The 24,653-nt window shown below is 43.7% G+C and overlaps 2 protein-coding genes across 4 annotated transcripts; one reads left to right on the forward strand and one right to left on the reverse strand.

Annotated features, from left to right (window-relative positions):
• The first annotated feature begins 1,320 nt into the window (after positions 1-1,320).
• DNAJC9 (DnaJ heat shock protein family (Hsp40) member C9) lies at positions 1,321-15,573 on the forward strand. Of its 2 annotated transcripts, XM_064145023.1 has the most exons (6): positions 1,321-1,514; positions 1,589-1,729; positions 2,219-2,473; positions 3,208-3,291; positions 3,999-4,140; positions 11,928-15,573. In XM_064145023.1, exons 1-5 carry the CDS (start codon positions 1,335-1,337, stop codon positions 4,116-4,118), a joined length of 780 nt encoding a protein of 259 aa, XP_064001093.1. In that variant the 5' UTR covers positions 1,321-1,334; the 3' UTR covers positions 4,119-4,140; positions 11,928-15,573. The 2 variants fall into 2 exon arrangements, with proteins under 2 accessions (XP_064001093.1, XP_064001091.1); XM_064145021.1 differs by lacking the exon at positions 11,928-15,573 and having other exon boundaries at positions 3,999-4,678.
• FAM149B1 (family with sequence similarity 149 member B1) lies at positions 6,026-24,611 on the reverse strand. Of its 2 annotated transcripts, XM_064145020.1 has the most exons (15): positions 24,532-24,611; positions 23,527-23,631; positions 23,083-23,212; positions 21,591-21,733; positions 20,429-20,548; positions 18,417-18,587; positions 16,879-17,066; positions 16,522-16,652; positions 15,919-15,972; positions 14,829-14,941; positions 13,417-13,626; positions 11,619-11,745; positions 10,514-10,639; positions 9,262-9,343; positions 6,026-7,516 (listed from the first exon to the last, which is right to left on the reverse strand). In XM_064145020.1, exons 1-15 carry the CDS (start codon positions 24,579-24,581, stop codon positions 7,443-7,445), a joined length of 1,824 nt encoding a protein of 607 aa, XP_064001090.1. In that variant the 5' UTR covers positions 24,582-24,611; the 3' UTR covers positions 6,026-7,442. The 2 variants fall into 2 exon arrangements, with proteins under 2 accessions (XP_064001090.1, XP_064001089.1); XM_064145019.1 differs by lacking the exons at positions 6,026-7,516; positions 9,262-9,343; positions 10,514-10,639; positions 15,919-15,972 and having other exon boundaries at positions 11,321-11,745.
• Positions 24,612-24,653: the final 42 nt, after the last annotated feature.

Genomic DNA, 24,653 nt, shown 5'->3' on the forward strand with positions numbered 1-24,653 from the left:
CGGAGCCACATCTGGAGTGCTGTGTCCAGTTCTGTGCTCCCCAGTTCCAGAAAGACAGGGAACTACTGTAGAAAACCCAGCAGAGACTAGAAAGGTGTTTAGGGGCTTGGAGCATCTGTGTGAGGAGGAAAGGCTGAGGGATCTGGAGCTGTTTAGCCTGAACAAAAGCAGATTGAGAGGAGTTCTCCTCAGTGCTGATCAAAGGCTGAAGGGTGGGGAATGAGAGGCTGGGGTATGACTATTCAGTGGTGCCCAGTGATACAGGACAAGCCGTGACGGGCACAAACGAACTCACAATGTTCGATCCGAACATGAGGAGAAACTTCTTTCCTCTGAGGATGTTGAAGCCCTGGAGCAGGCTCTCCAGGGAGGTTGTGGAGTCTCTTCTGGAGAGATTCCAAAGCTGCCTGACCATTGTGACAGTGGCCAAGCTGCTGTATGTTACTGTGCTTTAGCAAGGGGGGTTGGACTGGCTTATCTCCAGAGGTCCTTTCTAATCTCTACCATGCTGGGATTCTGGGACCTTGCTCCCCATGCCTATGGGAGTGATGGCGAAAGCAGGCCGGGTAGAGCCCTGCTGCGGCAATGTCCCCAGCTCCTGGTGCGCTCAAATGACTTGCGCGGGAGAGCTGCTGTGATGGTTTGGGCGTTGCGTTCCCCCCACACACACTTTGGAAATCACCCAGACTAGACTCAGCTGGCTCTGGAAATTTTTGAATGAAGCTTATATTTACAGCTTAGCGCAATATACAAGCAGATATTTACAGCATATACATGCAGAAATATACAAGGTGAAAGGTAATGCAGAAACACAACAGCCCTACCAGAAACCTGAGTCCCCAGGAGGGGCTCCCAACCGCCCTTTCAGCTTCTCCCACCCATCTCAACCTTACCCCAGTCCCAAGGAAGAACGGAGGTTCGGCCAGGGGTGTTAGGAAGCAAAGTGGATTAATGAGAGAAGCGGCAGGGAGGCTGGAGAGAGATGCAGCTCAGAGCTCCCAGGCAGAACGACTCCCTTATCGCTGTTTGGGTTCCTGTTCTTACACATCTCAGCAAGCCTGTGAGTGAAGTAGACATCACCACTGTTTTCCTTCCACAGCCGGTAATCTGTTCCTTCTCACCAGAACATTCTAGCTAGCTCCATACTGGCGCAGTTGCCCTGCCAGCGGCGCGGTTCGAGCGAACGCCTCCAGCCGTCCTCCCGCCCGCGCCGAGCGCGCTCCCGCTGCCGCCCCTCCGCTGCCGCCCGCCCTGCGCATGCGCGTCCCCGCCCAGCTCTCGCGAGAGGCGGCGCGCGGCGGCGGGCGCTGCGCTGCGCTGCTCTGTGTGGCGGGATGGGGCTGCTGGAGGAGTGCGCCGCCGCCTTCGGCTCCCCCGACCTCTACCGCGTACTGGGCGTCCGCCGGCAGGCCTCGCCCGCGGAGATCCGCCGCGGCTACCACCGCGCATCTCTCCGCGTACACCCGGACCGCGCCGAGCTCCAGGACAAGGAAGAGGCGACAAGGCGATTCCAAGTAAGCGCGGGCGGGACGGTGGTGTCCCCGGCCCCTGACTGATCGATAGCCTGACCTGTCCGCCGTCCCCACAGATCCTGGGCAAGGCATATGCGGTGCTGAGCGACGCGGAGCAGCGCGCAGTGTACGATGAGCAGGGCACGGTGGACGAGGAAGGCGAGGCGCTTAGGGGCGAGCGGGACTGGCAGGAGTACTGGCGGCTGCTCTTCAAGAAGGTAAGAGCCGGCATCTGGAAACCGTGGCTGGGGTCTGGAGACCAGGATCAGGGAAGCAGGCTTCGCCTTTGGGGACTGGGGTATGGGAGCTGCACTCTGGCTCGAACCTGGGGCTGGGAACCGCGACCGGGCTGTAGGGATTAGAGTGTGGTTCAGGGAAATGAGACTGGGGGCTGGGAACCGGAGTCTGGGACTGGGGGCTGGGAACCAGGGACGGGCTCTGCTAACTGACGGGCTGTGCTAACGGGCATCGGGGAACTGGGCCCTGGATCTGGAAAGTGAGCCTGGAGTCTGGCTCCGGTAACCGGCGTCTGGGCGCCGGCCGCATGGCTCCGCTCAGCGGGATGGCAGGTCGCCTGGAAGGGGAAGCCTACCGCTTCAGATTTGCATATGTATCTCTCTTATGAGCCACCCAGGGGTTCATTTTACGGTCTTAAATCCTTGTGGTTAATAAATTTTGTAACTTAAAAAATGTCACTTCTGCTTCAGATCACAGTAAAAGACATTGAAGACTTTGAAAAGAGCTACAAAGATTCAGAAGAAGAGCTAGCTGACATTAAAGCGGCGTACATGGATTTTGAGGGTGACATGGACAGAATAATGGAGTCTGTGTTGTGTGTGGACTATACAGATGAACCAAGGGTACGGAGGATCATAGAGAAAGCCATTGACGCTGGAGAAGTCCCATCCTACAAAGCTTTTGTCAAAGAGTCTAAGCAGAAAATGACCGCAAGGAAAAGGAGGGTAGGTTATATCCATGAGGGAGCTCAGAGAACATTGTTCATAAAAAGTTTTTAATCTCCCTAAGTAGAAATAAATTAAACTCTTTAGACAAATGTTTGCCACAAGATTTTGGGGTTACAGATCTTGCTCAGCATCTCTTCCACATTTGATCACTTGTGTTTTACACCCCCACCCCCCCAAATCATTGTGAAAGGCTTTTGAGTTGTAATAGGCTGTTGCTTATTCCTTCTTTTATTTCATTATTATACACAATGGCTTATTACAGTTTAGCACTTTGCACTTCGTATTTATTTACGAAGCTATCAGTTGCAGGAGTTAAGATTATGTGGTAGAAATGTATAATGCTTGTCTTTTGCTAAGTGCAAAATAACATACTAGACTAAACAGTTTTTCTTAAACCTGGGGGGAGGTTGGTCACCTTGTAGAATATATTATACACACATCACAGTAACCTTTCTCTAAGTTAATGTTATAGCTGCTAAGACAACAGGGAACAGGGGTGGGGATAACACCATGTTCAGCATTATGAAACAGCAAAAAACCTGTCCCCTTCTACTAAGCTATGGAACCAGAGTGGGCTTTCCTTGACTGATTTCTTACCTGTGGCCAAACTTAGCATTTGGTGCTTCCCTGCAGCTATTTATATACAAATGAAGGGGAGAAAAAAGTGCTTGGTAACTATTTGGTGAAATAATGTGCAAAATACTTTTCATGAAACTAGTTTCCTGGTTTAGGCAGAAAAAGAAGCTGAAGAAGCAGAAAAGTCTAAAGATGAATTGGGCCTCGGTGGAGAAGATGACTTGAAAGCACTGATTCAGGTAAGGCTTTTTTGTGTCTGTTGGTGATAATTATGATCCTGGCTTATAACTGTGTTTTCCCTGAGTGTCTTTGTATTTTGGATCCTTGTAACTCTTCTGAATTCCTGAGGTTAAAACCTGATGCAAACATTAGCTACAGATGTACTTTAATAGTGAGAGCATGGTATGGATTTTATTACCTGCATCTTCAAAGTTATCCTAATGCCTTTTTTGCAGACACAATCAAAACATTTAGCTTCTAGTTTTAGGCAGTTAAGGAGTGTTAGTGATTCTTTCTGACGCGTTCCATGAGAATGTAGAAGCTAGCAAGTCTTACTATTTTGCTTTTATATCTTGGGAGACTGAGGAAAGAAATATACTGTTCACATTCTGGGTTTTGGAATGTTTTTCCTTCTTACACTGAAATGTTTGTGCTTAGTCATTCCTCAGATTGTAACAAGATTTTGGGGTCTAAACTAGAAATTGCTTCATTTCCATTGCCTTAAGTAATCAGTTTTTATAGTGTTCTTTTCCTCCACTTTGATACTTCAGGAAATTCTAGAGCCTAGAGTACACAAGTAGGCTTTTGCTTGATGGTACATTGTTTCCTGTAGCTTGTATTGCCTGTGTAATTTGTTCCCAGATTTTATGTAACTATCTTATTCCAGTAGAATAATCCATACTAGGAAATAGTAAAACTTGTTTGGTTTTGCTTTTCCTTTCTTTAGAGCAGAAATAAAGATCGGGAAAAGGCAATGGATGATTTCTTGGCCCAACTGGAAGCAAAATACGGGAGTAATGCTAAAAAGGGAGGAAGGAAGCCTGCGGCCAAGAAAAGAAAGAAATAAGGAGTGCAGGCTGAAATATCAGGTATCATTTGGTATGGCAACATGTGGATTTGGGAGCATTTCAGAGTTTCCATAGGCAGCTGTTTTCGAGTGTGTATGGATCAACTTGCTTGACCAGGATGGACCATCCAGAACACATCCTGAACAAGAAAGACAACGCATCTTGGTGCTGCTGTTCTAAACCATTTGGCTGCTCTTCAATTAAGATCAGAGAGATTCTTGGCTAAATGTTCCATAGCAGAACGGAAGGGTGGGATGTTTGGGACGGACATGTGTTTACTAAACTTGTGTTGAAGCACTTCCCAGCACTCAGTGGGTATTGTGGCAGCTGGTGGTAAACCAATGTATTCCCATACCTCTGAGAGTCTTCAATGCCAATTCCTTTGAGTTCTCAATTGGAAACCTCTTTTTCCCTATTCACACGTTTCTTTTGTACCAAGCCTGCTGTTTTTAAAGGTCTTTGCACTTCGGCTCAAAAGGTGGTGTTCAGATAGTGCCATGCTTTTTATGAAGTTACTTCAGAAAACTGTAAACTTAATAAATTAAATTTTTGCAGAGTTCTCTTCTGTATTGCTTCCCCATCTCTCTCCACAGATTCTAAGTAGTTATTCAGAACAAACTGATCATGCACATGCATGTACATGTGTGTACATATATATGATCTGGAGTCTACCTAAGTATTACAGCAGATATACTAAAAACCTTCTGTACAGCTGCTGTTGTACTGGAGTTATTCAGAGTTAAAAAGATAGAAGTGATTTAAATGTGCTCACCATAAAAGTAATTTTTATATAGTGTATTTACAGTCCAGTGGGATTTCAGGATGGACTGCAGAGTGATTTTGAGAGTGCTGGAGCAGACTGCCCAGAGAGGTGGTAGAGTCTTCTCTGTAGGGATTCCAAACCCACCTCAATATTGCAACTTCTTTCTGACCAAGTCAACTAAATACTGCATCGCTAGAGCAGCTGAAAACATGGCTATATTAATTTTGCCCTCACAGCTGGTGATGCTACTTAGGTGACTAAGAGCCATCTACAGTTTGGTCTTTGCTTGTGGCAAATGCCTGAGAAGCATCACACTGCAGAATGTGTGTGACTAAACAGAAATTCTCTAACGTGCTGAGGTGAGGTAGTAAACATAAAAATACCCTGAACAGAGGTGGCTCTGTATGTTTTTAGGCTTTGTGATGTCCTGTGTGACAAGGAGCTTGTGTCATCACTTCTGTTACTTCAGAAGGCAATTACTTCTCTAAGATCTCCAAGTACTTTGAACGTTTTTGTTTCAGCTGTTTTCACAGTATCACCAAGGTTGGAAGAGACTTGTGAGTTTGAAGAGCAGTTCTCAGCTTGGTGTAGCTCAGAGGAATGAGGCTGGCTTTATTTTGTGGGTCATTTTTCAATAGGTGAGCGCATACATCTGAGTGGAAGGTCCCCACTGCTTCAGTAACAGCATTTGGGAACTTCCACGGGGAAGCTAGAGGTAGATGGAAACCCTGCTTCTTTTCACTTGGCTTTCAAAAACAATCCTGTTTGCAAGAGAGTACTGCATACCATCACATTGCTTAACACACGCCTTGAATGTTACTTAGACTATACAAAACAGATCAGCAGTCCAGGAGTAGTCTGGTGTCAATTATTTGTATAGAAAACAAAAATTATGAGGCTGCTTTAAATTTTTAGTACACCAACTCCTCTAAGGTATAAAGTACCAATCCCATCAGGTTATTACTAGAAAACTCTTCTGTATTTTTGTGACTATGCAGTAGGGGTAGTGAAAACTAACTTGAGCCCTGAGGAATGGCACTGATAAACAGGATGCCTACCACCAGTTAGTGTGAGATTACTGCAACATATACAGTGTGTCATTTAGTTGTGTTAGCTGTTAGGAGAAAGTGTATCTTGAAAAGGTTTTGTGAATAGCAGCCTCTCTTCAGCATCAGTTTATTTCCAGGCAAACTTTAGTTTGAGTTTCTTTGCTTCTAGCAATCTAAAGGAAAGTTAACCCAGTTATATTTGCACAGTTCTGTGTTGTTTTCTTCTCCCGTCTTGATCAAGAGCATGCTTTGATCAGCTGAGCTCAAGTACTTCAGTACTAGTTTAAAATCATTAGCTGCTGTATAGGTGCCATTAATATTTGACAGGTTGCATAGCTTAGAGTAGGGAAATAGGAGAACCACTTTATGAAGAAACCTGACAAGTTTTTTCCATTATGAATTGTGATTTAGAAAATAAGGAAATTTAGGGTGAAAAAAAAGGTGCTCTTTACTTGGGTTATAATGGGACAACCATTTTCCTGTGGTGTCCTAAGTCTTAAAATACAGTAAGTAGTTATCTTTACCTTGTCCTTAGACTGTTAGTCTGCCACATATACTGCTAGGGAGTGAGACCTTGAACTAATCGTTCATTGATAAGCTTTTGTTTCTTGTTTTTGTCTCCTCTGGAGGCACAAGGGCAACAAAGGCTTATTCCTCTCATAGGTCTGCCACACAGTTCAGAACACATCTACTAAAAGCTGCATTGCATCTATGGGTGGTAGAACTTTGGGATGAAATGCAGGAATCTTACATAATTGCAGGCATTTTTAGACTGGGAAACTGACCTACTCTGTGAAATGACCAGTATCTCATCAGGAGATTATGTTTGAATATTGTCTGGAACCACTTGCAGTAGGAGGCTCCTATTTGCCTCTTAAACCTTCTTAAGTGACTGAGAAAGAGGTGTGTTTCACAGGACATGTCAGCTTAAAGCTGTCACTCAAGTTCGCATTTACTACCTTAGTTCTACACAACTCTGTTAACATCTGTTGCAATTACTACATAGGGTTTATAACTTGCCTCAGTTGAGTTGTAGAGGCAGTATCATCTGCAGTGCTTGTTTTTTGATAGTACAGTATTGCTTTAAATATATAAATAGAGCTTTAAAAATAGAAATTACTACAACTGTGGAAGACTTGGTTAATCTTTTGTAGAGCTAAAGGAAGAATTAGCAGCTTCTGCAGCACCTGCCTGTAACAACAGGAACCAGTCACAAGCCAGCAATGGGAGAACAGCAACAAGAGTATCTGCTAGATACTCTAGGAGTTAGGCTTTACTGTCCACTGGAGAATATTCACCCTTCCACAGGAGTATAACTTCTACTGGTAGAAAATGGAATGTTTAAGCATACCCCTTCTAATCTTTGGCAGCTGCTGTTTAGAGTTATATAAAAATAACTATTCCTAAGGAAGGGTGTTTGAAAACTCTGTAAACAAATTTGATGCTGCTGAGAATGAGAGGCAAATTGTGACCCTCTGCAGATGGATGGATGGATACCTCTTCATGGCATGTCAGAAGCCCTGCTTGCTTTTTGAGACTGATCCACTCCGACTGTGGGTTTTCACAGAACCATGCAGCTGAAGACCTAATAAACAGAAAGCATGTACAACTTTAAGACTTCTGGAAGGCACTGAAGCTATCTACCACATACATCTACTTCAGCTTCAGACTAAAATCCCTTTTTTCTGCTTTTTATTCTAATAGGTCACTATCAGCTGCATTATACATAACTGCAGCACGTTTGAGACAAGTGTTTGGCCTTCCAAAAGGGGCAGTTTGTGCTTTTATAGTTGCTGCATTGCAGGGACTTTTTTATTCCTTGATCCTTCCTGAAGCATTCAAGTCTACAGAGTTCTTGTGCCAATTTCACCTTTTGCTATGTTAAAACAGCAGTCATAAAACTCATCTTGCATGTAAAGACACTGGAGGAGTTTTTGAGAGGGAAGGAGAGCATATGTTTTAATTTTAGTAGGACCCATTCCTTGCTTCTTTAGAACCAAGTTACTTCAGTTTAGTATCTTTGTTAAACTCCAGCTGCCTCGTGTACCACTTACATTAGTGATAGTTGTCCATTAAGGTATAAAAGACAGCTCCTGCCCTCTAATAATTAATCATTCATGTGCTCACTACCTTAACCACTGCAGCTGACATCAACTTTTGCAGCTTTGATCTTACCCTCTTGCTGTATTTTTATTTGGGAAGTTCCAACAACTCCATAAGGAATAACAGAACACTGTGATGAATGGAATCAAGCCTGACTTGCCTTGACAGACTTGGTATTCAGCAAGTGTCCTGCTCTGTCACAGTTTTTCCAGGTGCAGGCAATACTTGGCTTTGTATTGAAGCTAAAAGGGAGTGCTCAAGGTGAAAGGTGGCATTCAAAAATGTGTTTCAGGGCGCAGAAGTTCACTTTTGCTCTACCATAATCTCTGAACAAACTCTTTCAGCTGACTAGCCCTTGTGTGTGCAGCAAAAGACAAAATTGAAACCTCTGAAGGGAAGGCACACTGGTCTACCATGCAACTTAGTGTTGTGGCTTCCTACTATTAAAAACAAAACCAACCACAGAGCAGTGCTGGTTGTGACTGTCTTAACTATTGCAAAGCGTATGTGAAGACTACTTTCATATTAACCATAAACAGTTTTAAGGAGATGACTTTGCAGTGAAGGAAGAAAAATGAGCAAGAGGAGTTCTGCATAACATTCACAATGTAATGCAGAATTCTTGCCTTCCTACTGCCTTGATACTTCAATCAGTCAAAAATAAATCATTTCAGATGAAACTGATTCTTAGGTTGTGCTAAGTATCTCCACAAAATTCATCTAATTCATACAAATAGTACAAGCAACTCGCATTTACAGGCTATGGCTGTGAATTGTACTGGCACAGTCATCAGCTTGAAAAGAAACTTCAAGTTGATTTAAGGCAATTCTAAGACCTAGTGCAGCCCTAGCAGAACCCCTTCCAGATGCAGTGCACATAAGGGTTGTTTTTGGACAAAATGCAGTATCTTTTAGTTGTAGTTGAGCAGATGGAAAGACCCGTGGACAGGAAGTATTGTTGCTAATTTCTGTTTAAATTGGCAACTCGTGCTCTTAACTTTGTTGCAAGAGGCATGAAGCTTTCCAAAGTGACGTAAAGTACTAAGTGATAATAAAAAGCCAGCCCCAGATTCTATGTGCAAGTATAAAGCTTGTACGGTGGACTTTTGACAACAGGAAACAGAACTTGGATAAACCTCCTTAAGGTGAATACCTATGTAGGATATACATCCCTGTCCCCAAAGCCTACCTCTTGCTTGATCTTAGTAGACTGACCAATAAGCATACCTGAACCTGTTGATCCTTTCCTCGTCCGAGGCTGATTACTGTAATCAATAACAGTGCAAGAGCGGCGGCGCTGCGGCTCTGGCTGAAAAGGCAACTCAAGTTATCTTTGCATGAAAAAACATTTAGACATCAAGATTTTAGTACAGCTACAAGCTGTTCAAAGAGATGTATTTCCTAATCTGCAAGGTGTCGTAAAGGTCTAAGTATAGCTTTTGTAAGGTTAAGGAGGGCTATATCAACTTTAGGAGCAGGAAATACACTTTTATAACACTCTGAATGATTACTTGGACAGTTAAAGGCATTCTAGCCACTTCTGGAAATAGTTCCGTTTTAAAATAGACTTTAAGACATTCTAGATTGAATGTTACACCTCAAGTAATGTTTAGCTTTTTTTGAGATGCTTTCCACAAGCATCTCAAACTTGGGTTCTTCAAGAAAGGTGTGGCACCACCAGCTGCTTGTAGGTGTAGTTAGGAGCTGGCTGTGGGGAGCATAGGGAGATAGTAGTTCATGAACAAGTGACTTGTCCTACTTGTTTTGGAACTGCCCAGCAATGATGTTTCTATTCAAGTGGTGAACTTGATGAACCACAGTGATAAGCAGGTTGAGAGAGGTTCTGTTCTCCCTCAGCCCCAGTGAGGCCATACCTGGAGTACCAGGTGCAGTTCTAGGCTACCCAGTTCAAGACAAGAACTCCAGCAGAGGCTACAGAGATGCTGAGGGGACTGGAGTGTCTCTTGAGAAGGGAAGACTGAGAGACCTGGGGCTGTTTAGCTGGACAAATGCAGACTGAGATGGAGTTTTCTCACTGATGATCAATAGCTGAAAGGTAGGGGGCAAGGAGATGGGATCAGACTCTTTTCAGTGGTGCCCAGTGACAGGACAAGGGGCAATGAGCACAAAAGTGGAACAGGAAATTCCACCTAAATGTAACCAACTTTTCTGTAAGGGTGCTGGAGCCATGGAGCAGACTGCCTAGAAAGGTTGTGGAGTCTCCTTTTCTGGAGAGATTCCAAACCTATCTGGACATTGTGATCCTGGGCAGTCTGCTCTGGGTGACCCTGCTTTACTAGGGGGGTTGGACTAGATGGTCTCGAGAGGTCCCTTTGAATCCCTACCACACTAGGATTCTGTGATTCTTTAGCTCCCTGGCACTGATAACCTGTGAAATTTGGTTCTGCAGTAACGTTTAACTGCCAAAGCACCCTATTTAGTAACTAACAACTGTTTGGAATAACTTTCTTAGCTTTACCAAGAGTGTGTTGGTTGCATTAGGCCTGGAGAGATGATCAGGTAAGAAAAGCTTCTCCTGTAGCTGCTGGTAGGTATCTTCATGTGTTGTCACACCGTGTGCTCGGCTTGATTTCCCACGAGACTTCTGCATTGAAGAATAACACACTTAGGACTTTCTTTAATTGCAGAAGTACATTTAAAATAATTAGCCTAAAAATTAAAGCTATTTTTGCCAAAACATTCATTCTACACCTAGCTATCAGGAAGAAAACATCTGGTATTAATTAAAATATTCAACTGTGGGTGATGCTGTTACAGTTGAAATTGATAGGACATTTTTTTGTGCCTCCATTTCAGTCATCATTTACAAGGTAACAAATGAATTAGAACTCATGGGTTTAAGTAATTTGATCAGCAGTGATGACAATTTACAGAATCGTAAAATCATGAAGGCTGGAAAAGACCTCTAAGGTCATGCAACCCAGAAAGCCAACTGCATCCCAGGCTGCATCAACAGAAGTGTGACCACAACAAATGCAATTCTCCCCCTCTATTCTACTCTTGTGAGACTCCACCTGGAACACTGTGCCCAGTTCTGAGTCATAAAAAGGACATCAAACTGCTGAGGCGGGTTCAGATCAGGGCCAGAGGGCTGGAGAACTTCCCCTATGGGTACGGGCTAGGAGAGAGTTGGGGCTGTTCAGCCCGGACCAGGCTCAAGGGAGATCTTGCAGCAGCCTTCCAGTACTGAAGGGGACCTACAAGAAAGCTGGGAAGGACTTTTAACAAGGGGTTGTTGTATTAGGATGAAGGGAATGGATTTAAGATTGAGGAGGGGAGATTTAGACTGGAGACTAGGAAGAAATTACAGTGAAAGTGGTAAGATACTGGAATAAGTTGCCCAGGGAGGTTGTGGATGCCCCTTCCCTGGAGGTGTTCAAAGCCAGGTTGGATGGGACACTGAGCAACCTGGGCTAGTGGAAGGTGTCCCTGCCTATTGGCAGGTGGGGTTGGAACTAGATGATTTTTAAGGTGCCTTCCAACCCAAACTATTCTATGAATATGTGAATCACCAAGTCCAACCTTGTACTCGTATCCAGCAGTGCAACTGCTGTGCCTCTTACCGTTTGCTTCAGGGATCCTGCAGTGTTGCTGTGCTCTGTCCTGCTGGTGGTGGCGATGGGTGGTAGGAGGTTGTTGCGGTTCAGCAGCAGTGGGGAGGGTGAGGTCAGCTGTTCATGTGCAGTCAGACTGAAACGCAGCACAGAACAGAAAAAATACAGGGTTGAGATGTTTGGTGTTGTGTAAATGAACTATAGTGACTGGTGTTATGTTAAAGTTGAGAGCAAAGGCTGCAGAGTTGTGCCACAAGAATGGAACTGGCCTGTTCCCAGCCATACCATTATTTCCTGCTCTTTGTTTATATCCCTTAGGAGGAAGTACATCAGTGGAGCAACAGAAGTGGAACAGCAGTGGGACATATTTTAAGCACAGCAAGTGAAAAAGCTGCATAATGCAAACATGTATTGTAACTCTTTCACTTACTACAAGTGTCCAATAAAACATCTGGAGGAGAAACAAGGCTTCTAGCTTCTCCATATTCTGTCTGAGCATTGAAGGGAAGCTTTTAGATGCCTTCTAAAGGGAGCTACACCAATCTAACTGCACAAAATACAACACAAGTCAAGCTTTAGTCACAGGATGCATATAAAAGAGTAAGTATTCTGTTTTCAAGAGACAGCCTTTTCATATGAAAGCCTTTTCACAGGAGAGGTATCTGTACATTATTATGTGCTTGAAACCTATTGGAAATGATCAAGAAGCCTTAGCTCTTGATATATGTTCCAAAGTTGACTGGAGAAGGGTGTTCACAGAACCATTTAGCCTGGAAAAGACTTTTAAGACCTTGTGGTGTGACACTCCCAAGTCCACTACAAACCATGTCCCTCAGCACCACAGTTAGATGGCTTTTAAATCCCATTACGGATATGCTTTAACCACTTCCCTGAGCAGGCTAGGCCAGGGCTTGGCAAGCTTTTCAGGGAAGATGTATTTCCTAATGTCCAAACTAAAAACTCCCTTGGTAAAACATGAGGCCTGTATTCTGTAAGAACACATTAGAAAAGCTTCACACTGTAATGAGCATTTAAAAAAATACTTTCCTACTTTACATCCATTTGAATGTTTATAGTAATAAAGGGGAGATGCTGACAATTGTTAAGAGTGATTAAAGGCTGAGGAAAGGGAACAGAAGCATGAAATTGTGGTATTAGAAATATCAGGGACTAGGAACATAGGACCAAGTAACAGGATGGATGACTTTATAGGTAAACTGCCAAACTAAAAGTAAAGTATGTCAATTTACAACAGCTAGAATATAGAAATACATTAAATCCTTAATTGTTTAACCTTGTAGTGCCTGTAAATGACTACACTGAGCCAGATGATTGTGCCAAATGAACCCAAGGTACTCTACATGTGATTGAAGGATCACTGAGCTCATGAAGAGTCCCTTGGTCAGTCAGACAACCTATTTAAGGTCAGCATCTTACAGCCCAGTTTGGGCTAGGATAGCAACAGGCAGTTTGACCTCAGAAATCTATAGTTTTAAGTTCATCCTGAAGACAGAAAAAGCAAGTTGGTTATCCATAAAGAGATGGTGGTATTTGCTTTGCTCATATTGGAGAGAATGAGGTCTATAGGTCATGTGCAAAACTACCTACATGTGTATGTAATTCACTGAATCACAGCTTGTAGCACAGGAAGCATCATCTTGTGGAACTCTGCTTTCTTAGGGTACACCACTTTAATGGGCAGTTAATCAAATAATTCATGTTCTTTCTGTCCAACTGAATGCCTTCTGTACAAGCTGGGCTCTCTAAATAGGGTAACTGGTAGTGAGAAGCTGATTTTGAAACGTACAATCGAGCTCCCCTGAAAACATCATCCACAGAGCCTGGGGTCCCAGTTCGAGAGTGGCTGGTGCTGATGGGATGCAGGGTACGTGGAGGTGGGTTTCGCCTTCTGGTAGCACGTGACAGGGATGATGTGCTGAGCTCTAGAGGACGATCTGGCCACAATCTGTTACCAGAGAGGATGGAACTGGAGCCTGGCCGTTTGTCATCCAGGTCCCTGACAAAAGAATTCCAAAACCAAAGGAGCTACGGTCAGCATGATTGCTAACTGCACTCTTACCACAGTCCTCCTCTACACATAAGATGAATAAAATCATGGAATGGCTTAGCTTGGAAGGCACCTTAGAGATCATCTACCTCAACACCTCTGCCATGGGCAAGGATGTGTCTCAGCTGGACTTGGTTCGCCAAGGCCCCATCCAGCCTGGTCTTAAACACCTCCAGGAAGGGCACATTCATGACCTCCCTGGGCAACCCATTCCAGGGTCTCACCACTGTTGTACTGAAGAACTTCTTCCTAAGATCCAGTCTACACCTACTCTTGAGGCCTCAACTTCAAACCATTCCCACTTGTCCTGTCAACAGACACCCTTATGAAGTTTCTTTCCAGCTTCCCTGTAGGTTCCCTTCAGGTATCGGAAGGGAACTCTTAAGGTCACACCTGGAGTCTTCCCCAGGCTGAATAACCCCAGCTCCCTGTCCTTATAGAAGAGATGCTTCATCCCTTGGATCATCCTTCTGGCCCTCTTCTGAACTCATTCCAACAGTTCTATGTTCTTCTTATGATGGGGACACTAGTACTGGACTCAGTATTCATGGTGTGGTCTCACAAAAGCAGAGTACAGGGCAGAGTCTCCTCTTGATGCAGCCCAGAATACGGTTTGCCTTCTAGGCTACACGAGCACACTGCCAGCTCATGGTGAGCTTCTCATCAATCAGTGCCCCCAAGAATATTTTCATGTGTGGACAATTATGTGTCTTCCTATTTTTATGTAACATAATTTACAGCCAAAATAAAAAAGAACAGGGGATGGAAAAAAAACCCAAACCTTTTTTATTTTGTTTACTGAACTATGAGCTTTCTGATTGAAGATTCCAGTATGAAAGTAAAAATTAGTCACAGAACAGATTAAAAAATCCCACAATGTAAACATCAGTCTTCACACCCATAGCCTAGATCTAGTTCTAGGAACTAGGCAAATGGCTTTCTCTGTCCCATTTGGAGCTTGTATCTCTTTCCAGGGTGTCAGTTAGGGCCAACAGCTGTTCACTAAGTGGTAAGCCAGCAGGAATCAACCAGAAAACCAGTGCACTAAGTAAACTATTTGACAGAGAACAAATAACCAAGCAATCAGGAAGACAAACAAGAATTGCTTTCTCCAGTGCTCTACTTGGTAAGAGGTGATCTATAGTTCTTACAGTGTTTTCTCTAGTGCAGGCAGATTCCTTTGCTGTAACTGCATCCCATGTATCACCATCAAGCCATTTAGGTTATGCTGAGAGCCACTGCTTGACCCTTGAGAGAGATTTACCTGAAAATTTGAAAAACAGGTAAGGAAATTACTGTTTTGCAGAGACACACATGAACATGTTTAGAGATTTTGTCCCTGTAAACAGTTTTGGAGGGAAAAAGTTAGATTCTTCCATGCCATCCAAACAGTTAATTATCTCCCCACCTAAGCTAGGCATCTTAGCATTTGTGCTAGTTTGAGCCTAGCTGGGATACTTTAGTGAGAGGAATTAGATGATAGGCTGTGAAAAGGAAACAATGGTGATGTTTACTGCACTCATAGGCTTGCTGAGATGTATAAGAACAAGAACACAAATATAGATAACACAGTTGCTCTATGGCTTTTTAGCTGCCTCCCTTCTCTCTCTCTCCAGTCTGCTGTCTGTGTGACTAATCTGACTGCTCCCTAACCCCCCTGGCTGATTCTTGAAAGTCACCTTGACCATAAGGCAAAGTCTGGAACAAGGTAGAGGGGTGGGAAGAAGGTGGAAGGGTCGCTGGGAGCCCCTCCTGGGGACTCTGGTTTCTGGGAGGGCTGTTGTGTTTCTGTATTGCTTTTTGACTTGTGTATTTCTGTCTATAGCTGGATATATTGTAGATATCTGCTTGTATATTGAGCTAAGCTGTAAATATAGCTTCATTCTTTAATTTCCAGCCACTGAGTCTAGTCTGGGTGATTTTCTTAAGTGTGAGTGGGGTGGGTAACACCCAAACCATCACAGCATTCCATTTTTCTTGCAAATGGTAGTGCTTAGAAAATACATCCTACCACGCTAAGCCATTCCACCTCAGCTTGCCATTTACATGATCTTCCAACAGTGGCTACAATCAGCAGCTTTACAGAAGTAATTTTCACTGTGCAATGGCATTTCATGTCAAGAATATAACTGCAAACTCCTTTCCTGGAATGCAGACTGATCTGGAAAAGCATCACATTGCACCCACCAGAACGACAACAAAGAGAAAACAGCAGAGCTCTCATCTCTCCAGCATACATACTTGAGGTGGTTTTCTCCTCTTTTTGCTTTTGTGGCCACATCTGGGTTTTGAGCACTACACACATGGTAAGGGGAACACGAGGAAGAGGCAGGGGTAGAAACAAAGGAGAAGGAAAGAAGAAAGAAGAGTTGGATTAAAATAGAATATACAGATAACACTGTGGTGTGCACCACTCTAGGAGCAGGTCATCTAAAGCAGCTTACACAGTCCAGTTCAGAGTTTGAGAAAAACAACTCTGCTTTACAACTGCACTGAGATGTGTCCTCTACTGCCTGATGAGTCAGTGCTAGTGAGACCAGGATCTCACACGTGCAGTCCTCCATCTCAAATTTAGTTCAAACATCATTGCAATGTAGAAAAAACTGCATCACTAATGAACAGTCCCTACACAACTGTCTCATAAATGCATAAAACATCAAGTCTGAAAGAGGAAAAGTAGGAATGAAACATGCAACTGAGGAAAAACAGCACTTAGGTCAGTGGCCATACAAAACCCAAGGGAATTCTGTACCTAAATAGCTCACTGACATACTCCAGACTGTTTGCTTAGGTAGGGCTGTATTGATTTGTCCCTACACAAATCAGCTGGCTAAAAATACTTACCAGATTGGATGTCACCGAGGGCATTTTAGTCTGTGGCACACGAGGTAACAATGCTGGCAGAGGATCAACCAGCAAAGGGCTTCCAGCATCTCCTTTGATGGTTTCTACTGTTATGATATTTTTCTCATCATCTGTGCAAAGACAGAATTCCTGTAAATATTGGCATTGCTGGAATCCAGATTTTGTAAAGAATCCTCTTAGGTGACAAGCTCTATTAAAACTTTTGAAGGTATGTCTCATATTGTTAGCAAAACAACTTTTTCCCCCCCCCGATTATTCCCAAATCTCTCATAATACCTTGCAAAACTAAGTGACTGAAATCCCCTTTTGAATTTTCACTTTACCAGTGATCCTTACCAGAAGCTGACCCTTCCCAGTGTCTGCAGATTAATTCTTCCATGCAGCCTAGGACTTCGCTCCACACATCATCAAACACAAATGTGAGCACAGAATCCTTCATGCAGGAATAAGGAGAGATAGGAGGAAACCCTAGTTTCCATCTACCGGAAGACAATCCCATTTTTCTCTCATGCAACTCCTCTTCCCTGTAAAAAGGTAAGAATTATCTGTGCTATAAACTCATTTTGTTTGCCTCTTATATTTTGTTGTATTTACTTAATAAGATTAAAACATCAGCTAAGGCTGTATTTCTGTTCTATATTCTCTTCAACTGAAGAAGGCCAAGGCAACTGGCCAGATAGTTTGAAAACAATACTTCAGGAGAAGTATTTATCACATAATATTATTTTCTGTGAGCTGATAGTTTAATAAACAGCAACATCAAATAACAATCTAGTACTGAATGGAGCAAGCTTTTGTACACACCTGAATTTTTGTCTCTTCCAGAACCTAAACTAAATGAAAAATGACTGAACAATCACCTTACTACTGCACTCCTTGCTTTCTCCATACAGAATGACTATAAATGAACACTTCAGGAATAACAAGTCATTTACAAAGGAGATCAAAGTTCCATTTAAAAACAAGTAATAACTCCAGTGAACACTTTATAGAAGGGAGAAAGTAATACTCAAACAAGTACATTTATTATGGCTTTCACATCTGCTCCCTAAATTAGTACTTAACACCACAAAGCTACAAACCTTAGGAAAGAAAAGGAGATAGAAGTGCAAAAAAGCTCCAATACTTCCACTATTATTTTATAGAGACAGTAAAACTGTTTGCTACAGCAACATCTCTCTGGCCTGGTCAAAGCAAGCCACCTACTCGTTTGAGACTCACAGTCAATGCAGCTAAGTGGCTTTATTAATTAAACCAAAGTAAGTATCTGGCAATTGACAGTATCATCCAGAGTCCTTTCCCAGGCCACATGTTCATACTGCTGTGTTCAATCAAGTAAGGGGGCAGAAAGAATCCTCTTTATTCCACTCTTAATCCTTTCTTCTTAAGATAAAAATAGTGGTTATTATTTCTTGCCCAGTGTCAAATCCACTTGAATTTTTAAGTTACTACTGAAACTCTGGAACAGTACAATTCCACCCAAAAATGCTAATACAAAAGCATGCTGCTTGTGCATAGAAAACAATGAGTTTGACTTAGGGTGAAAAACAAATGGTACTTAAACAGGTTTTATTAGATATGCCAGTACACAGCAGGCTCTTAGCTACAACAGAATTAATCATTTAATTAGAAACAAAAATGGGTCTTTTGCAACCTAAATGATTCTGTGGTTCTATGTTTAAACTGGCAAAGGATCTGGAGAATTCCCAGGGGCCCTAGCAACATCAGGCCTTTGAAAGTTCTGTAGGTAAAAGATACAAAATAGGCAGATAAATTACATATACAAATCCATCAAATACTATATATATATATAACTTAAGAGCAGGAATTCCAGAACTCTGGGACTAGTTGCTATATTAGTATTCAATACCTACACATCTCTGCAGTCGAATGCTAAATATTCCTCCATTACACCTTCAGAGACAATCACTCCATCTTCACCTTCTTCACTCTCTGGAGAACACAAGGTCGGAGACTTGGAGCGGTCAGCCTTTTTGCGAACAGGAGTAACGCAGAGAGGGACCTTCTTGCCAAAAACACTAAATCTGAACAGGTGAGAGTTTTCAGGAAGCAGAAATGAAAATGAGATCTACTAATAGCAGCATTTGGTGGAGAGACAGCATGACTGTCAAAGCCAAGCAGTGGGGAGGCTGACAAATTACACATTACGTGAAAAACTCTCGTAGTTTGGATATTCTTAATTCTAAGGAAGGTGAAACTTCAGGGAAAAAATGAAAGCAAATTAAAACACATTCTAAAGCATTAAATAATAAAAGTAGTGCTTTTTATTTTTGAAGGTCTGCACAGATTTAATAGATGATCAACACTAAAACCAGCTACAAAACAAACATACCCTTAAGAAGTTGGCAGCAGCAAAGGTATTTCTATTTACTGACCAGTTCACTGTAGTTACCAATAAGCACAGCTACATACCCTTGCTATTCTGACTGCATTACTTCTAGTTAAAAAGAAAAACAATGTGTGCTATGTTCAAAGTTCAGCTTAACAGAAAGGAGTCAAGCTTCTCATTTTAAGCAGCCTGTCACTGCAGCTTGCAGAAGATAAAACCACTTCACTGCTTTGCGTCGTGGAGGGCCTGTAGGCCCAAAATAGGCTTATTTATGCCTTGCCTGGACATGCTTTTCTGCCCAAACCAGAGGTAAACACGTTAAATGGATAAAAGGGGCACAACAGACCTGGTGCCACGGAGTCTGGCCTGCTCAGGGTCTATGTTGTATAAGGTGTTTGTAAACATGTTGTGTAAGCCCCCACACACCCAGATCGTGCTTCTCTGGTGTAAGCCCATGTGATCCCCATACATGGGGAAAGTCCAAGCCTGTGGCATTCGCCTATTATGGTAAGGTTTGGCTAACTGCCAACCTGATTGGTCATTCTAGTGGCCAAAGGGCCATTAATCTCGGCCCACGTTCAATAAATAGGGGGGCACAGGTAAACAACGTGCTCAGACACCCCTGCTCACGCTACCTTGCTAGCTCAGACCTGCATAGCCCGGACTCCATACATTGATTGCCTGCCTGCGTACTTAGTTGCAGAGCTCACTTAAGCCTGCCTATATAGATGTGGAGCTCATAGTCGCCCAGCAGCCGTGCACACCTTGCATGCCCACTGCCTATCATTGCCTGGTAAGCGCCACTGCTGCTGAGTTACCAGGAAGCAGACTCTGGATTGTCTGCACACAATCGGCCTGCTAGCCGCGTGAGAACCATGCTCAGACTGCACAGCATCCTACTTCTGCACCTGAGGTCCTGCCTGCCTAAGAATCCCTGGACAGAGCATCCAGAAGAAGCCAGCAGCACAAGGTCAGAGACTGTCATTTCCCCACAAACCAGGAAGAAATCTCCTTTCCCCAGAAGCCAGAGGATTCCAGCCTTGAAGTCCACAGGCAAAGCTCCCTTGAAGTTTGGACACTAGGCGTAGGCTGTGACGTAGCCCCAGAGGGTGAGTGATAATTAATAAGAATTGTAAGTGAATGCTTTAATGCCTCTGTAATATCTGTTGTCTCTGCCATAAAGCAGAAAGAGTTTTCAGCCCATTCTGCTGGGCAAATAGTATATAGACCCCAAACGGTATTTGCCACAGGGAAAACTCCTCTCTCTGTTTATACTTTGAATGTTTGCTAGTTATTAATAAGTTACTGTAGATATTAATCCTAGAATGTTTTCATAACCATGTAGAATTCTTTTAATATTAAACATACAGTAGTTGGGGGTGGCAAGAGTTCAGAATATTGAGTTTAATAAATATATACTTTCATAGAATATTATCTCACACCAATTAATTTCTCCCCTCCGCCAAAATCGGCGTAGGCAGCAGAATACCCCTCCGCGACACCTTGCTACAGTCTAGCTCAGTTGCTGGTACTTACTCATTAGAATCTTTTTCTCGTGGTGAAGCTACATCTGAGGAAACTAAGCTGCCAGAAGGTGAACTTGAATACCATCCATACCCTTCATCAGTGGGGATCATGATCTGCTTCCCCACAACCCTGCCGTGGCGAAAGCGATGGGTCAATGAATCAGAACACATTGGAACTAAGATTATAGACATGTATAAGAACATAAATCAGCAAATCATAAAAGTCCATGGAGAAGCCATGTGGTTTCCTTGATGAAAGTTAAACATGATTTCACTTGTGTTCCCCAGCAGAATGGTTTGGGTTGGAAGGGGCTTCTAAAGGTCATCTAGTCCAACTCCCTTGAAGTCAGCAGGGAAATCTACAACTAGAGCAGGTTGCTCAGAGCCCAAAACAACCTGACCTGGAATGGTTCCAGGCATGGGGCACCTATCATCTCCTGGGCAAACCTGGGCCAGAGTGTCATCACTCTCCACGTTAAAAAATGTCTTCCTTCTATCTGAGCCTGAATCTCCCTCGTTTAAATTATCACCCTTTGTCCTGTTATAACAGGCCCTGTTCCAAAGTCTGTCTCCAGCTTTCTTATAGACCCCTTTTAAGTACTGAAAGGCTACGGTAAGATCTCCCCAGAGCCTTCTCCAGGATGGTCAAACCCCAACTCTCTCAGTCTGGCCTCACAGCACAAGGGTTCCAGCCTTCAAATCCCTATCAAATTGTTTTGAGTGAGGTAAATATATGTATAAATTCCTTGAGTTTTATTATATATATATATAACTTCCTTGTTGTTCATACTCTTCAAATTTTAAAGCTTGCTTATGAACATAATAAAGACTGAAAACTAAAGTTTGCAGGTAGCCATACAAACTGTTTTGTTAGAGTAGGAGGATTCTGAAGTCATTGTAAGCACCCTTAGCTGTACCATACATCCTTCCTAAGGGAATTTTGCTTTGTTAAGGCCAAGTCAAACAGCAATAACCCTCTGGCAAGGAACCCAGTGTGCGCAGAATGTTTATTGATGACAATGGCAGGTAGACTACCAAAGTGAGCTTCTTTATCTCTCCCATATAATCGCATAAAACAACCCTGCTGCTTACATTGTTTTGAAAGCTCCTGTTTCCATCCCTGCCCTTTTAAACTCTGGGCTAGCTCTAGCATTAGTCTATTAATAAAATACCTGAGATGAGGAAAGGTACTTGTCCACTGGTGGCATTCTTCCCGCAGTGCCTCCACAAATACATTTTCCTTCTGCTCATAGAGAAGCTCGTCAATTTGTCTGAACATTTGCTCAACTTGCTGTGTGGCAGCTTTATCAAACTCCTAGACAGGAAAGTTATCCAATAAATACCTAGTTAATAGCATCCAGAGAGGATTTAAAATCCTATTTCATACAATTTGTATGAATTGTAGAATTGAACAAGGCAACTATTTGCTTAAAGCTTAGCAGGACTTCTCCACTGAAAGACATTAAATAATTTTCCCCAAGGATGACACAGGCTGATGATAGTTAGATAAAAATCTCACAGTGACATAAGAGCAAAACAATTAAACCATTTTGAAATACCTGAATATCTGAAGTTAAAGACATGATAATGCACATAAAAGAAATCAACATGAAGGATAACAGGGCCATTAAACACTGGAATAGGCTTCCCAGAGCAGTGGGTTGAATCCCTTTCCCTGGTGGCATTTCAGAGATACAGAGATGTGGTGCTGAGGGAAGTGGTTTAGTATCAGAGTTGGTAGAGTTAAATGATGGTTGGACTCAATCTTAAAGGTCTTTTCCAAACAAAATAATTCTGTGATCCTGTAACTGGAATGCAGCAGAACTGTTGCTCACAATGTCCACAGACAACAGCAAAACAAAAAGCTGTGGGAGCAAAGGACATTCAGCACCTTTGTTAAGTGTTCTTGTGTAGCTAGAATATAGGGTCAGTTCTTGTGTAATTTAAATCTAAACAGTTCCATCTCACCTTACAGAAAGCAACAGCACACTTTGTTTTGGTAGACAGGGAAACCCCAAGTATTTCTGCATGATAATAATGTTTTAGAGGCTTAGTATGTTTGGAGAAATACCTAAGTATGCAAAAGATAAAGTCACAGCAAGTGTCTGGAAGTCATCTTCTCCTCTCAGAGATTCCAGACTAACAGCATTTATTAAGTTGAATAGACAGATTTATACATTAAATGCTTTGCATTTCAAAGCTTTAGGTGAAAATGCAGGATATTAATTGAATAATATGAGCCGAATACGTTTTGATCTGAAAGATGGGGAAAAGGTAACAAAAAATGTTCAGAGAATCCCAGCATGGTGGGAGAAGAGACCTTTGAAGATCAACCAGTTCAATCCTCTCACTAAAGCAAGGTCACCCAGAGCAGGCTGCCCAGTGTCACAACAGCTAGGTGGGTCTGGGATCTCTCCAGAGAAGGAGACTCCACAACCTTACCGGGCAGCCTGCTCCAGAGCTCCAGCACCCTCAAAGCAATGAAGTTTTTCCTCCTCTGGGTTCCAGTTTGTGCACAGTGTACTTTGCCCCCTCTGAAACACTGTCATGACTTCTTGACAGATCCAAGCCTCATTTTTATCCTGAGATGTATTTGCAATAGTATTTCTAGTGTCTTTCTGCTCACTGTGCTACATTTGGCTGGGAGGATCACGTTCTACTCACATCATAGCCCCAAGAGAAGACTGAGCTGTCTTCAGTGGAGATGTCAGCATAAGTGGGGCTAGCAGACAATGCGTTCCCATGAGCAGCTGGAGTAACTGAAGTATGTGATTCCTTGCAGATTTCAGACTCCCTGGAACGCACATGTCAAGGACAAAAAGGCAGGAAAAAAACACAACAATGCACAGTGAGAGCAGGTAAGCAAATTTTTCTTTCTGTAGATGGAAAAGAAGAAGTCTTAGCAATGACACTATGTTCATGGGGCCACTATTGACTTCTGAGGCATTTAATCAGAAGCTATAATAGACAATTAATTGTAATGGCAACTCCTAACAAAGTAGAGCTCAAGCAAAACACAGATTCTCCACAAGTTTTACTTCTGTAAAGCAACTTGACACAAAAGTGCCTGATTTTACCACTGTCTCCAAAGACTGAGTTTATAAGTACCTTGAGGTCTGGGCAGAGTTTTCAGCTCCGGGTGTGCCTGTGCACACCTCATCCCGTGGTTCTGGCAGCGGATGGTGCTTCAAGGCATGCCTGGGAAGTCCGTGTCTGAAACAAGAGGTGGAACTGGACATTACTTCCAAACATAAACACTACAGAATTCCCAAGGTTTGCAGAGGGGTTTTCATGCCTTCCAAGGAATGCACTTATTTCCATTTGCCCGTTATTATTCGTTCTTGTTACCAAAGCTTTAGAATCAAGGTCTAGAAACTAACCCCAGGCTAAACAGGGAGTTGAAAGCCTTTGCTTAGAAATCAGTGTCTCCCTTTAACGCTGGGACTCCCTCAAAGCAGAGACAATGTCCTTGTCCCTGTATGAGGGCTATAATCCGACCACATAGGAGCGGCCAAACGAATCGGTGGCAAGTTTGGAGCAACATCATTTGCTAAGGTTTCTGTCGGCGTTTAGTTATGCGGGAAGGAGGGACAAGAAAACTCAGTGTAGCTGGAGACAGAGCGGTGCCAAGGGAGTAATGAACAGCAGGCAACTACCTAACCCGCCGCATTTGCCTGAACTTCTTGCGCCCTCCCCCGTACTGTGCGTGCCCGGCAGTCGAAAGCGCCAATCCCGGGTGAAAACAGGGCAGGACCAGGGTTTAATCATGACCTCTCCCGCCCCGCTGCTCTTCAGGCCAGGGGGGCACCCTCGGCCAGGACCGCTGCAAACACCTTGGCACAGCACGCCCCCATTCCCGCCGCAGCCTGGGCGCAGCCCCGCCCCGCCTTCACGGCACCGGGCGCATACACCTCTCCGTTAGACTCGGTCCATTCCAGGCCCCCGCCCCGCCTGGGGACACTCGGTAACGCGGGCCTCAGCTCGGCCCCGCCATCCCCCACGTCCAGGCAAGGGGCCTGGTGTTCGCTCTAAAGCGCAGCGCGGGGGGGCAGGCACGGGGGCGGCGGGGACCGCGACAGAGAGCCTAAGGGGTAGGCGGCAGCTGCGACTCACATCTCCGGAGCGCCCAGGGACACCGGCACCCGAGCGTATCGCGAGAGCATCCTCAGCCCCGCCGCGCCGCCGCCGCTCGCCGCAGCGCCGCCGCCGCCGCCATGACGCCGCTCCGCCCCCGG

The sequence above is a fragment of the Pogoniulus pusillus genome, chromosome 6 (assembly GCF_015220805.1).
Source record: "Pogoniulus pusillus isolate bPogPus1 chromosome 6, bPogPus1.pri, whole genome shotgun sequence".
Lineage (NCBI taxonomy): Eukaryota > Metazoa > Chordata > Aves > Piciformes > Lybiidae > Pogoniulus > Pogoniulus pusillus.

Bases quoted from the DNA above. Each gene is read 5' to 3' on its own strand.
- DNAJC9 (XM_064145023.1), top strand. From the start codon at position 1,335: ATGGGGCTGCTGGAGGAGTGCGCCGCCGCCTTCGGCTCCCCCGACCTC. The intron at 1,730-2,218 runs GTAAGAGCCGGC...CTTCTGCTTCAG, and splicing joins GGCGGCTGCTCTTCAAGAAG to ATCACAGTAAAAGACATTGA. The intron at 3,292-3,998 runs GTAAGGCTTTTT...TCCTTTCTTTAG, and splicing joins ACTTGAAAGCACTGATTCAG to AGCAGAAATAAAGATCGGGA.
- FAM149B1 (XM_064145020.1), bottom strand. From the start codon at position 24,581: ATGCTCTCGCGATACGCTCGGGTGCCGGTGTCCCTGGGCGCTCCGGAG. The intron at 9,344-10,513 runs GTAAAGCTAAGA...TTGCCTTTTCAG, and splicing joins ATGCAACCAACACACTCTTG to CCAGAGCCGCAGCGCCGCCG. The intron at 7,517-9,261 runs GTATGCTTATTG...TCTGTTTATTAG, and splicing joins GAAAGGATCAACAGGTTCAG to GTCTTCAGCTGCATGGTTCT.